Source organism: Vespa crabro, chromosome 2, assembly GCF_910589235.1.
Source record: "Vespa crabro chromosome 2, iyVesCrab1.2, whole genome shotgun sequence".
Classification (NCBI taxonomy): domain Eukaryota; kingdom Metazoa; phylum Arthropoda; class Insecta; order Hymenoptera; family Vespidae; genus Vespa; species Vespa crabro.
In genome coordinates this window covers 12,940,999-12,954,504 of record NC_060956.1, presented here as the reverse complement: position 1 = coordinate 12,954,504, position 13,506 = coordinate 12,940,999, and the positions used below count along the sequence as shown (strand labels likewise).

The following is a 13,506-nucleotide window of genomic DNA, read 5'->3' as shown; positions in this document are numbered from 1 at the left end:
GATAATTCTCCAATGCTGTTCGTATAGTAATAACTTATGCAACTTATTTTCTTTTTACTCTTTTTATTCTGCGTGGATAGTATTCGTTTTCAAGCTAATCGGAAGAAATTTCAACTTTTTTTTGTTGTTAAAATGATTTGTGCATACGAACTAATAGGCGATAAACTTAACGAAATGTTATCAAACAATTCGAATCCGTTCAAAATAAAACTTGATTCTTATGTAAAATAGTCTACTGAATCGATGGGAAATATTTTCTTAAATGCGACACAACTTCATTTCGAGTTATTTGGTTTCTTATCTATCTGAGTCGAGAATTATACGTTTAATTAATATTACGCGAATATATTCCGATGCTGTTCGTATTGTATCCTCGAATGCACTTTATTTTCTGGTTATTCTCTCTATTTGAATTCGATAGGAATCGTTTTCAATAGAATCGGATGTGATTACTTATTTTCACGTTCTGATCATTGCTATATACGGTCGAAGAGGCGTTAAACGAAACGAAATAATTTACAAAACATCTATTTAAATGAGACTTGATTCTAATATAATGCAGTCTGATGAACCGTTTTTCATAACATATTCTTAAATGTATAGGTTGTTTGGAAAGTAATTTCGTTTTTTTTCCGACAGAGGATTTAATTGTATTTTTTTGCATCCAACTTCACTCTTAAGGCGCATAATCATTATATGTTTTGAGAGCTGATATAGCAAGGCTTGTGTGTGAAAAAGTTCTATTGATTCTACGCAGTAGTTTTTGGTTGGTGCCCTTTTAAATATGGAGAGCAATAAGCAGCATTTTCGTCATATTTTACTTTTTTACTATAGAAAAGATAAAACTGCTATTCAAGACAGAAAAAAAGTAACCGATATGTTGACAGTACGCCACTGCCAGAACTGGTTCGCAAAATTTCGAAACTGGTAATTTTGATGTCGAAGATGCACCACGTTCTGGAAGGCCGATTGAAGCTGATAAAGACACGATAAAGGCATTAATTGATGCAAACAGACGAATAACAATACGTGAGATCGGTGAGAGGTTAAATTTATCAAATTCAACTATTTATGACCACTTGAAAGGTCTGAGTTTAAACTCGAAGCTCGATATATGGGTTCCCCATCTTCTCACTGAGAGAAATTTGTGTCGTCGTGTTGAAGTCTGTGATTTGCTTCTCAAACGTTACGAAAATGATCCATTTTTGAAGCGCATCATTATTGTGGACGAAAAATGAGTTGTATATAACAATATCAAACGCAAGAGATCATGGAGCAAAAAGATGAACCGGCTCAAAGCATTTCCAAAGCCAATATTCATCAAAAAAAGATGATGCTGTCTATTTGGTTGGATTTTTAAGGAATCCTTTTTTTGAGATTATACCGGATAAAACAACAATTAATTCGGAAGTCTACTGTCATCAGCTGGACAAACTAAATGATGCACTTCAACAGAAAAGGCCAGAATTAATCAACAGAAAAGGTGTAGTGTTCCACCAAAATAATGCGAGACCTCATACAAGTTTGGTCTCTCGCTAAAAGCTTTTACAGTTTGAATGGGATACAATGCCACACCCACCATATTCTCCAGATCTGGCACCTTCGGGTTATTATTTGTTCCGGTCACTGCAAAATTTTTTAGACGGTAAAACGAGGAGGTCAAAAACCACCTCGATCAGTTTTTTGCCAGCAAAGACCAAAAATTTTATGAGCGTGGAATCATGCTACTAGCAGAAAGATGACAAAAGGTATTTGACCAGAATGGCCAATATATAATTTAATAAAATATTTGTTCATTATACGAAAATTGTCTTTCATTTTCACAAAAAAAACAAAATTACTTTCCGAACAAACCATTATATGCTCTTTTGTTTGTTTATTTCCTTTCACTAGTTCCACGTTGTGGGATCGTGGAATCGGTAAGGAATAATTAATAAGTATGATCATTTTACTGACATTTAAACAATGTATCATATATGTAAAGTATAATTATTCAATATTTAAACATTAGGATGTTCTAAGCAGCGTCATGAATGTTATATATATGTAATATAATATACAATCGATTTAAAATTGAAACGCATAGAAAACTTTTCTATCATATTTATGTTCGCTGTCATTCATATTTTTATTCTTATATACTCTTATTAATTACTATTTCCAAATCTTGGGTGGGACCTACAGGATGGGCCCATGGTTGTGGGATTTTATGTGAGCTGTTGTCTCAGCATCGTGTAGAACTGCGTCTCTATTTTTTTATTCCTTTGGCTCTCTTTTCTTTTCTTTCTCCGACTCTCTTTTCTATATCATATTTTCTCTCTTTCTCTTCTTTATCTTCTCTTCTTCTTTTCCAAAATTCAACGTCGGATCATTGTGGGATCATCGTGGGATTGTCGAGGAATTATTGAGCGATATTCAATATATCCACCTCAAGTTCCGAGTTTTATCGTTGGCAACTACTCGCACGTCTCGTCTATTTTTTCTTCTCTTTCTCTTATTTTCTCCTTATTTTCCTCTTCCACACTATTGATTATTGAAGGATATATTTAACTGGATTGGTATAAGTTCGATGTATTGTCATACGGCTGATTTATCGTAGATTTTTACGTGAGAATACGGGAAATATATGGAGAACACTAGCGGGCGTGTCGGTGAGCATATGCGTGTGTGATCACGGACGCGATTTAACGATTTTTCGAACATCCCTGGAAAGCGGATTATAGAGTAGAATCATCGTTATTCTAACATTCGGGTGGGAATTCAGCAGCGTTTGAAGAAACTATCGTGGACTTCGTTTTATTTGCTCAAAATTTCGATTAGATTATCTTGCGAACGCGGATTTTAGAGAAAAGTCAGCCTTATTTTAACACACATGTGAGTATCGTGGACGCGATTAAAAATCCTAACGAGGATTACGCTTTTATTGCTCGAAATTCGAAAACCACGAACAGTCGTGCTTCATAATCCGTTATGTTTGACGCTGAGGGTGTTGGACAGTGGAGCTATCTATAAGAGCAATCCAATCCATTTCCTGTTAGTAAAGAAAACTGAAAGCACTCGAATCAGAAAGTCATCGCGCATCGGTATCGCGGAAGGTGGATTTTAGAGTAAAGTAGAATCAGCGTTAGCACGTGGGATTCCATATGGAGAAACTTACACGTAATAAAACTTGGATCGATATTTCTTGCGAAGTCTAATTGTAAATTATGTAATGTAAGTACTATCGTGTAAATGGTTTCATGTCTTTACGCGTTTTCATAAGTTTTCCTTCTGATATCTTACTAGACATTAAAGTACTCTTATTTTACAAAGCTAATCATATTACAGTAGATAATGATAAGATTAGACGTAAAAGAATTCCAAAATTATTTCTTAGATAATGTTCTGAAAATTTCCGACATCTTATTACTTTTATTCATTTTAATGTGCTCTTAATTATCTTAGTTTGTATATCTTGATCAATCGAAAAATTATACCGTTTAATAACTACGCAAGCAATAATTAAAACAAAATGTGGCTTGCCTTGAATGAATTAAGTCTTCCTTTGTCACAGCCCGACCATCACTTTTTCATCAAACATAAGATAATGAAAATTTTAGAATAGGATTAAGAGAAAAAAGGACGAAGTTAAGATAAACAAAAGACGAAGACGAGACGGCAGGAGGCTCGCGTTGTAGCTCCATGGTAGGGATATGCGTTTCCATTGTTTTCAGTTGTGTTCGGTATTCGATCATGTGAACAGTTATTCTTAATATCCACCTCTCGAATTTTTGTCGATAATTATAGATAATTTAACTTTTCATTTACGTTACTTTCCTTGTTATCTGATAGTGTTTAGCTTAATCATTTATATTTTATTAATCGTATGTTCTGCTATTATTTTCGTGATAATTTGTTCGTTTTTACGTGGTTTTAATCATTAACCGTACATTAAATAGCCTTCATTTCAGGTTATATTAGATTTTTACATACATTCAAATATTGACGCGAATTTTACTGAGGATTATTCCAAGAGTATGCGAGGTAAATATTACTTCAAATATTTTTGCGGTGAACGATGGATGGGCAAGCAACGGCAATTATTCGTGCTATGGATATCAGCTCGATAAGTCCTCGTAATTGTTCCATTATACACACTTCTCATATATAATAATTGGTAATTAAAACGCGACATATAAGGGGTCTTGATCGCAAATTTAGGCATTGTCGCTTTTAAAAGATATTCAGTAAAATGAAATCAATTTGCTGAGCAGTTTTCCACTTGAGAAGAAATTCACGTAGATTTTGTAATAGTAATGCAGTACTTAGTACATGTTTTATCCTTGTTTAATGCCAGTAAGACGAAAGATACTAAGAAACGAACGGAGAGTGTACTAAAAACAATATGTGGCAACACGCTTTCCATGTGGGAAATAAGATACCCTTCGTTTGGGCCGATCATCATTTCTCTGACAGAGGTGTGACAGTGAATCTTTTAGAATTGCGTTAAGAGTAAAAAGAAAAAACATAAACAAAAGAACCGGACCACATGACAAGACGCTACTTCATACATAAATAGATAGGAATTAGTATTATGCTAAAATAATTTTTTAATAAAACTTTTCTTTATTTATTTCTTTATATATTTTTAGTTGCATCTCTTTAACTCTTTATGGGTCCGTGTAACTTTCAGGTAACATTTTAATTTATCGAGATTTTACCAAATAATTATAGTTCTTTTCATGAGATGGCACATAAATCTTAATTCTATAACGTTGTTAAGACAACCAATATAATATTTAAAACCGTTGCTAGGCTCATCAACCTGAAATAACAAAGTAAATGCTGTGCAAACTGTCCGCAGTAAATATAAGCGAAACCATTTGATCGAATTGATATTATTTGTGCTTCTGTCAATGATTACGAAACTGAAAATAGTGCACATAATAGCTCTGGGTTCGTATATCAATAACAACCTATTTGTTTGCATTTTAATTTTCAATTTGTTACTGTTTTTTATGATACAGTTTTGTAACTTTAAGGTCATAGTGGGCTATTATGGCAGATTTCGGTACATTTAGAATAAAGCTTGTGCTTTCTCCTGTTTTCAGATTTATACATTATATACCTAAAATATGAATACAAAATCACATAGAAATAACAGAGGAATTACAATTAGACGCGTTAGCGGTAATAGCTCCGATGATTCCTTATTAGATTCCGAGTCCGATGAGGATGTAATAGTATCTCCCCGACGACGAATAAATGTTATTGATAGTGATGAAGAATTTAGTACTCAATTCTCGTCAGATGAGGAAGATGCAGGTCCACAAAAAATTGTTTGGCAACCACTATTCTAGACGAATAATAATAGTTATTATCGCTCTTGGAAAGGAGATTGCCCTAAAGTCCCTGAAGCACCCCATTCTTCTATGACCTATTTTCGACAACAATTTGACAAGGAAATTATAAGCAATATAGTTGACTATACCAACATGTATGCACTGCAATATGATCCAGCAAAACCCATTGCTGTTTCAGTGAATGAAATCGAATATTCTTTGGCTGCTGTTTTTTTTATGTCCATTTACGGATTACTGAGAACTGAAATGTATTGGAATTCAAAGACAAGAGTGTCTGCTGTTGCCGATACTATGAGTCGTACGCGATGGAGAGAAATAAAATCAAAAATACATTTTAGTAGAAATTTACAGGCCAATGCAACAAACAATGCAGAAGTGACCGATAGTTTACAAAAAATAAGACCCATTCTGGATAAATTGGTGAAAAATTTTAATCGCATTCCAATGTCTGAACACGTATGTGTTGACGAGCAGATTATACCGTTCAAAGGAAGACATAGGCTAAAAAACTATATGCCCAAAAAATCTAAAAAATGGGGCTACAAAGCTTTTTTACTGTGTGACTCATCAGGACTCATTTATAATTTTGAAATTTACACCGGCAAAGTGATACGTGATCCCGAATTACCTAATGTCGGAAGTAGTGGTAATATGGTATTACGTTTAGCAAAAATTATTCCCAAACAATTGTTTTACAAAATTTGTTTCGATAATTGGTTTTCAACGTTGCCTTTAGTATTTGAATTAGAAAAATTAGGAATTCAGAGTGTTGCAACTGTGCGGTCAAACCGACTAAAAAACGGTGAGTTTTCGTCCGATAAAGTCATGAAAACTAAGGGCCGATGAAGTTATGAGATACTTTCTACGTCTATTGGTAGGGTCACCATAAATGCGGTAAAGTGGTACGACAATAAGGCTGTTCATTTGATAAGCACGTTTTGCGAAATTGAACCAGTAGACATAGTGAAAAGGTGGGACAAAAAAGTAAACAGAATGATCGATGTACAACGACCAAATATAGTGAAAACATACAACCAACACATGGGTGGAATAAATTTGGTTGATTCGTTGATAGCGTTGTATCGAATAAAAATTCGATCAAAGAAGTGGTACTGCCGCATTAAAGGTGTTCCGAAAATTAAATGTTCCAAATGTAATGTTAATTTATGTTTAACGCCAAGTGCAAACTGTTTTGTGGAATTCCACGCTTAAGTTTTCAAACACAGAAGTGCGAACATTATAGGCCGTTGTGACCTGAAAGTCACATAGTGAATATATTGCAATAAAATTGTTTAAACGGAAATTTTTTTTTCATTTGCATATGTAGGTTTATAATTACTGATTTTTCGTTCCCCCAATTTTTTTGGATTTAAAACAAAAATTCGGCCCATAGTGGGTTAACATCAGATTTGCGTCAGACTGACGTCTAGTTTCGGTCTGGTGTTCATTTTCTTGCTTTAGTTGTGTCTGCATGCGTTTTAGTTGTCTATCAGTTACCTTATATTACACATTAGTTGCTTCTGCAAGCGTCACATTAGTAATTTACATTTAAATGATTGTATCAGTATTGTGTCAGTGTTGCATTAATTTAAAAATATCTTTTGAATCTGATTTCATTCGAATGTTTTCAAGTACGTACATTTTACATTGCTAATCATACTTCAACAGATATGTAGGGTAGGTAGTATTATTCAAAAATAATTTCACAGAAAACCTTTCTATCGCACTTTTTAATTGATATTCCTATTTATTCTTATTTAACCTCCTATTAGTATTATTTATATGTCTCGGGCAGGAACTTTAAGAATATGGTTGCGTTTGATAAGATTCTTCGGATTGTTGTGCATTTTACTTTGAAGATTTTACACTTCCTACTTTTCAGTGGCGAAATTCGTATTTTTCGCTAACATTATACGAAAATTTATCGTTACTCCTCGTATTTAGTCTTGGTAAAAACATTAAATTCTTGTAAAATTCTTTATTCTGCGTCTTTAGAACACGAGATCTAAGGAGTCGGAATAGATTTCCTCTTTTCGTATATCGACGATATCCGTACACACATGAAAAATGGTATAACGTAATTAAATAAGATTAAGAACCACGGTATCATTCAAAACTATAGATTGATCTTATGTAATGCAGTGTGCTGTATCGTTTAGTAAGATTCTCCAAATTGTGTAGTACGTTAGTATTATGTATAAGTGTTGGGAAGAATCTTTGAGAACAAGGTTTGGTGACGTTTTGTGTCTTGTATGTTTCTGATTTGCGTCTATATTGGCTGTGCCATTATTATTTGTGTCTGCAGGCGTATCAGTTGTCTTTTAGTTACCTTTTAGTTGCTTCTCAGTTGCGTCTGGATGTGTCATAGTTGCATTTTACATCCTATAGTTTGAGTCTCGATTGAGTCTGTGTTACATTATTTAAATAAAATTTTTGAATATCATTCCAACTCGAGTATACATAAGTACGTACATTTAGCATTGGTAATCATACTTGAACAGATAAATAGATAGGGTATTGTTGAATTGTAAATTAAATTCTTAGAAAATTTCATAAATTATTATATCCATCTTACGTACTTATTACGTCCATCGATATATTAGTTTTGAATTTACAGTCAAAATTAATACTTGAAATAACGCAATGTAACTGATTTGATGTGATGTACAATTATGATGCTAACAGACGCAATTAAGAAGAAACAAAGAAGTAAATAAAATGCAACTGAAACACATGCAGACACAACTAATACAAGCAAACATACTCCAAACGCAATCCAGACACTAATTTTACGAATCTCTATTATCAAAGATACTACACGAGACTTATAAATAATAATTAATAGGAGCGTAAATAAGAATAAATTGGATTTATAATGAAATACGAGCGACGGAAAAGTTTTCTAAGAAATTATTTTAGAATTCTACCATAACCAATTTATTTATCTATTCAAGTATAACTAGCAATGTAAAATATACTTAATTCGACATTTTCGAACTGAAATCAGATTCAAAGTATATTCTTGATATAACGCAACGCAGACCTAACCAAAAGGTTGTAAAATGTAATTGTGATGCTTACAGACGCAACTAAGAAGAAACATAAAAGTAATTAAAAGGCAACTAATAAGAATGCAGATACAAATAATACAAGCAAACGAACACAAAACGCAAACCAATCAAAACTAGACCCAAACGTGACTCAACTCTATCTTAAAGATACTATCTGCTTTTTATAAATAATAATTAAAACTAGAGTAACTAAGTAAAAATATGAGTGACAACGTTATAAGTGCGATAGAAAAGTTTTCTAAGAATTCACTGTAGAATTTTACTATATCCAACTTTTTTACTTGTTGAAGCATGATCAGCAGGGTGAAGCACACGCATTGCGATATATTCAAGTTGGTATCTGATTCAAAATATGTACTTAAAGTTACGCAACGTAGATGGATCTTAACAGATGAAAAATGCAACTGTTACGCCTATAAAGGTAACTATGAAGCAACTAAGAAGTAAGAAAAAGGCAACTGAAACTCTTACAGGCACAATTTTTGCAAAAAAATGCTCAGCAGTGGTAAACCTGATGCAAACCATACGCAAACATGACTTAAAATTATTCTCAAAGATCCTAGCCGAAACTTATATATAATAATTAATAGCAGATTCAATTAGAATAAATAAGAATAACAATAAAATAAGTGCGATAGAAAAGTTTTCTAAGGTATTACTTTAGAATTCTACTATGCTCAATCTCTTTATTTGGTGAAGATTGATTAGCAATATAATATATACGCACTGCGATATATTCAAATTGGAATCAGATTCGAAAGATATTCTTAAAATAATCCAACGCAGACGAAACTAAACGAAAGTAAAATGCAATTGTGATGCATACAAACGCAAATAATAAGCAACTAAGACATAACATAAGGCAACTGAAACACATGCAGGCAAAACTAAAGCAAGCGTTCGCACTACAGACGCAAACCAGTCGCATACCCGACGCAAACCGGACGCAATCTTGACGCAAACCTATTCTCAAACTTCCTGTCCGAGACTCATATATAATAATTAATAATAATTAATAGGAGAGAAAGTTCTACTATATCCAATCTTTTTATTTGTTGAAGTAAGATTAGCAATGTAAAAGGTACGTACTTCGATATATTCGAGTTGGAAACCTATTCAAAATATTTACTTGAATTAGCGCAACAACTACATAATCAATCGAATGTAAAATGTTTCTATGACGCTTACAGATGCAACTAAGACGCAACTAAGATGTAATTATAAGGCAACTGAAACTCATGCAGAAATACGAGTAAAACAAACAAACGCACACCAGAGGCAAACCAGACGATATCCTGACGCAAATCTGACGTAATCGATTGAGTATACTACATTACATTAGATCAGACTACAGTTCTGAATGGAATCATAGTGTTTAACTATATTTCATTATGTTATACCATTTTTCGTACGTATACGGATATCGCCGAAATACGAAAAGAGAAAATCTATTCCGACTCTATAGATGTTGTGTTCTAACCACGCAGAATAAAGAATTTTACAAGAATAAAACGTTTTTATCAAATTTAAATACGAAAATAAACGATAAATTGTTGCGTAATTTTAGCGAAACTTACGAATTTCCACAAAGATAAGTGAGAATCGTAAAATCATCGAAGGAACATGCACAACATTTTGGAGAATGTTACTAATCGACTCAGCACACTGCATTACTTCAGATTAAACTACTATTTGAAACGGAATAGTGGTTTTTAACATTATGTCTTTACGTTATACGATTTTTTGTGCGTATTTACCAAGCGTAGTAATACGGAAAGTTGTAAATTTATTCAATTCCTTAGATATTGTTTTCTTTCGACGCAGAATAAAGGATATAGCAAGATTATAACGTTTTTATGAAGATTAAGTACGTGTATAAACATGAAAATTGTCGTATAATATAACTGAAAAATGCTAATTTTGCTACCGATATGTAAAAAGCGTAAAATCTTCGGAAGTATTTGAACCACAGATTGGAGAATATTACCAATCGATTCATCACACTGCATTTTTTATGATCGATCTACTACTTTTATGGGAATCGTGGTTTTTAACATTATTTCATTAGGATATACGAGTTTTCGTGCATATATGCATATTGTCGTTAAAGGAAAAGTTGAAATCTCTTTCACCTTCTTGGTTATTATATTCTACCTGCGCAGATTAATGAATATAAGAAGAATATAACGTTTTTACGAAAATTATATACGTGTATAAAGATGAAAATTGCCGTATAATATAAGCGAATCATGCGAATTTCGCTACAGATAACTAGAAATCGTAAAATTATCGAAACAGCCTGTACCACAGAATGGAGTATGTCACCTATTGATTCAGCACATTGCATTTCCCAAAGTAAAACTACTACTTATATGGGAATCGTGGTTTTTAACATTATTTCATTACGATAAACGATTTTTCGTACATAAACACGTATCGTCAAAAAACGAAAAGTTGATTTCTCTTTCAATTTCTTAGATATTGTATTCTATCGACACAGAATAAGGAATATAACAAGAATATAATGGTTCTACTAAGATTAAATTCTTGTACTAACAGGAAAATTGTCGTATAATGTAATCGAAACTTGCGAATTTCGCTACCGATATGTATAAATAATAAAATCTTCGAAAGTACTTGTAACACGGTTTGGAATATGTTACCAATCGATTCAGTTTACTGCATATCCTAAGATCAAACTACTACTTTTATTGGAATCGAGGTTTTTAACATCATTTCATTATACGATTTTTCGTGCATATACGCATATCGGAAATGCAGGAAAAGTTGAAATCTCCTTTAATTTTTTATATATTTTATTCTATCAACGCAGAATAAAGAATATAACAGAACTATAACTTTTTACGAATTTTAAATACGTGTTTTAACAGAGAAATTATCGTATATTATAATCGAAGCATGCGAATTTTGCTACCGATAAATAAAAACCGTAAATGCTTCGAAAGTACTAGTATCACGGTTTGGTAAATGTTACCAACCGATTCAGTACACTGTATTTCCTAAGATCAAACTACTACTTTTATTGGAATTGAGTTTTTTAACATTATTTCACTACGATATACGATTTTTCATTCATATACGCGAATAGTCGAATTACGAGAAGTTGAAATCTCTTTGAATTACTTAGATATTATATTTTATCGATGCAGAATAAAGAATAGAATAAGAATATAACGTGTTTTTTACAATGCCGCATGCATTCGTACAGTTATTGTGTAAAAAGTTAAATAATGCTGGACTTGAATAAAAATTGTCAGTGTATAGTGTGTGACTTTGGCATAAGTATGGTTGCAAGAGTGATAATACAATTGCACCTGATTTTCCAATTTCGCTGATGTCACTTTCTGTAACAGTTGACTTTCTTTCGTAAACTATAAGGTATTGGACATAGCTTGTTTTGCAATCACAGTATGTATGATTTCATTCCAAATCGATTCCTTTTCGAGGGAATGTACTGTTTGAAGGATAAGTGATCTTTGTATAACATCTTGACATTCATCAATGCAAACTTTTTTATACGGATAAAATGTGTTGCAGAACGATTTTCGTGGCATGTTTATTATGTCACTTATTTTATATAGACGATTATCAGCGGGCCCTTGTTGACGGCTAAAATGTATCATCTGTAGTATCCAAAGATACCGATACTGATCATTACTTCACTAAAAATACTACTGCGTAAATATTTATCAATACTCCAATACTCGTGTAACGCTAGTTTTTCATTTCGTGTCATGAATAGTGACAACGCAAAGATACAGAACATTTCCTCTAGTGTCGTGTTTTTTTGAGTGTCCATGTTGTTATTGCTCTTTTGAGCCGAGTAATAATTGGTCTCATCTACAATATATTCTACGAGTTCTTGATAAAAAACAGTTCGAAGTAATCGATAATTTTTGACGATCTTCTTATTTTCTTCTTCAGTCCTGAATTTTCTGTGGAAAATTTATGAGTACTTGGTGCGAAATTTTTCGATGTCCATGTTGTGTTGCACTGGGGGTCCTTTGTATTATCGTCAATTAACTCTGCTTCAGATTCTGAAGTGCTGCATATATTATATCTCCGTCGTCTTTTACACCGGTGGGCATTATTTTCATTTTCAGAATCGGTTACTTCAGTTTCTAACATAATTCTATTTTTATGCTTTGTACTCATTCTGACAGGGCCTAAACTATTTTTGTAAATTCATTTTCAAACAAAACCGTAATCTGAACATTCTAATTTTTAAGAGTTAAGAATTATATCTTAAGCCGATTTATTCCTAATTCCTGTAAAAACCAAATATGTAAAATCGTTTACTGCTGAATGGATTCAATAGAATATTTGGTATAAAACAGTAAACGATCGCCTTGATGTTTGTAGTTTATTGCGTAATACGTTTGGATGTGGTTTCAACAAAGAGCAGTTTTAAATAGTTTTAAGAAATTATTAATCCAATATGTCAATAAAATCGATGGAAAATGCTCTGCCGATAACGAAATATGTTGCCATCGATTATAGATGGCACTTGTACAGATCATTTCGATGCCGCATATATGCGGTGCTCGTACCCAAAAGTCGTGGCGTGGATGCCGTGTATATGCGGCACTCGTACCCACAGGTCATCGAGTGGATGCCGCATATATGCGGCGCTTGGCGCGAAACTTAAATACATGTATTAGCAGGAAAATCGTCTTATATGGTAATCGAAACATGCGAATTTCGCTACCGATAATTATAAATCGTAAAATTTTCGAAAGAATTGTACCACGGTTTCGAGAATGTTACCAATCGATTCAGCACACTGCATTCCCTAAGATCAAACTACAACTTTTATTGGTTTCGAGATTTTCAATATTATTTCATTACGATATATGATTTTTCGTGTGTTTACGCCTATCATCGAAATAGGAAGAGTTGAAATTTCTTTCAATTTCCTAGATAATATATTCTATCGAAGCAGAATAAAGGGTATAACAAGAATATAAATTATTTACGTAGTTTAAATATGTGTATTAACGGGAAAAATGACGTATAGTGTAAGAGAAACATTCTAATTTAACTACCGTTATGTAAAAATCGTAAAATCTTCC

At 32.8% G+C, this 13,506-nt stretch overlaps 2 protein-coding genes across 2 annotated transcripts; both read left to right on the top strand.

The window, feature by feature from the left end:
• Window positions 1-262: 262 nt before the first annotated feature.
• Window positions 263-1,238, top strand: LOC124422153 (histone-lysine N-methyltransferase SETMAR-like). Its single transcript, XM_046958210.1, has 2 exons — window positions 263-394; window positions 888-1,238. Exons 1-2 carry the CDS (start codon window positions 263-265, stop codon window positions 1,236-1,238), a joined length of 483 nt encoding a protein of 160 aa, XP_046814166.1.
• Window positions 1,239-5,114: 3,876 nt separating this feature from the next.
• LOC124422152 (piggyBac transposable element-derived protein 3-like) lies at window positions 5,115-6,554 on the top strand. The gene is made up of 3 exons (XM_046958209.1): window positions 5,115-5,304; window positions 5,374-6,124; window positions 6,221-6,554. The coding sequence occupies exons 1-3, from the start codon at window positions 5,115-5,117 to the stop codon at window positions 6,552-6,554; spliced, it is 1,275 nt and encodes a 424-aa protein (XP_046814165.1).
• Window positions 6,555-13,506: the final 6,952 nt, after the last annotated feature.

Coding starts and splice junctions, on each gene's coding strand:
- LOC124422153 (XM_046958210.1), top strand. CDS start 263: ATGCGACACAACTTCATTTCGAGTTATTTGGTTTCTTATCTATCTGAG. Junction 395..887: donor CGAATGCACTTTATTTTCTG/GTTATTCTCTCT, acceptor ATATGTTGACAG/TACGCCACTGCCAGAACTGG.
- LOC124422152 (XM_046958209.1), top strand. CDS start 5,115: ATGAATACAAAATCACATAGAAATAACAGAGGAATTACAATTAGACGC. Junction 5,305..5,373: donor GTCAGATGAGGAAGATGCAG/GTCCACAAAAAA, acceptor GCTCTTGGAAAG/GAGATTGCCCTAAAGTCCCT. Junction 6,125..6,220: donor CAGAGTGTTGCAACTGTGCG/GTCAAACCGACT, acceptor GTCTATTGGTAG/GGTCACCATAAATGCGGTAA.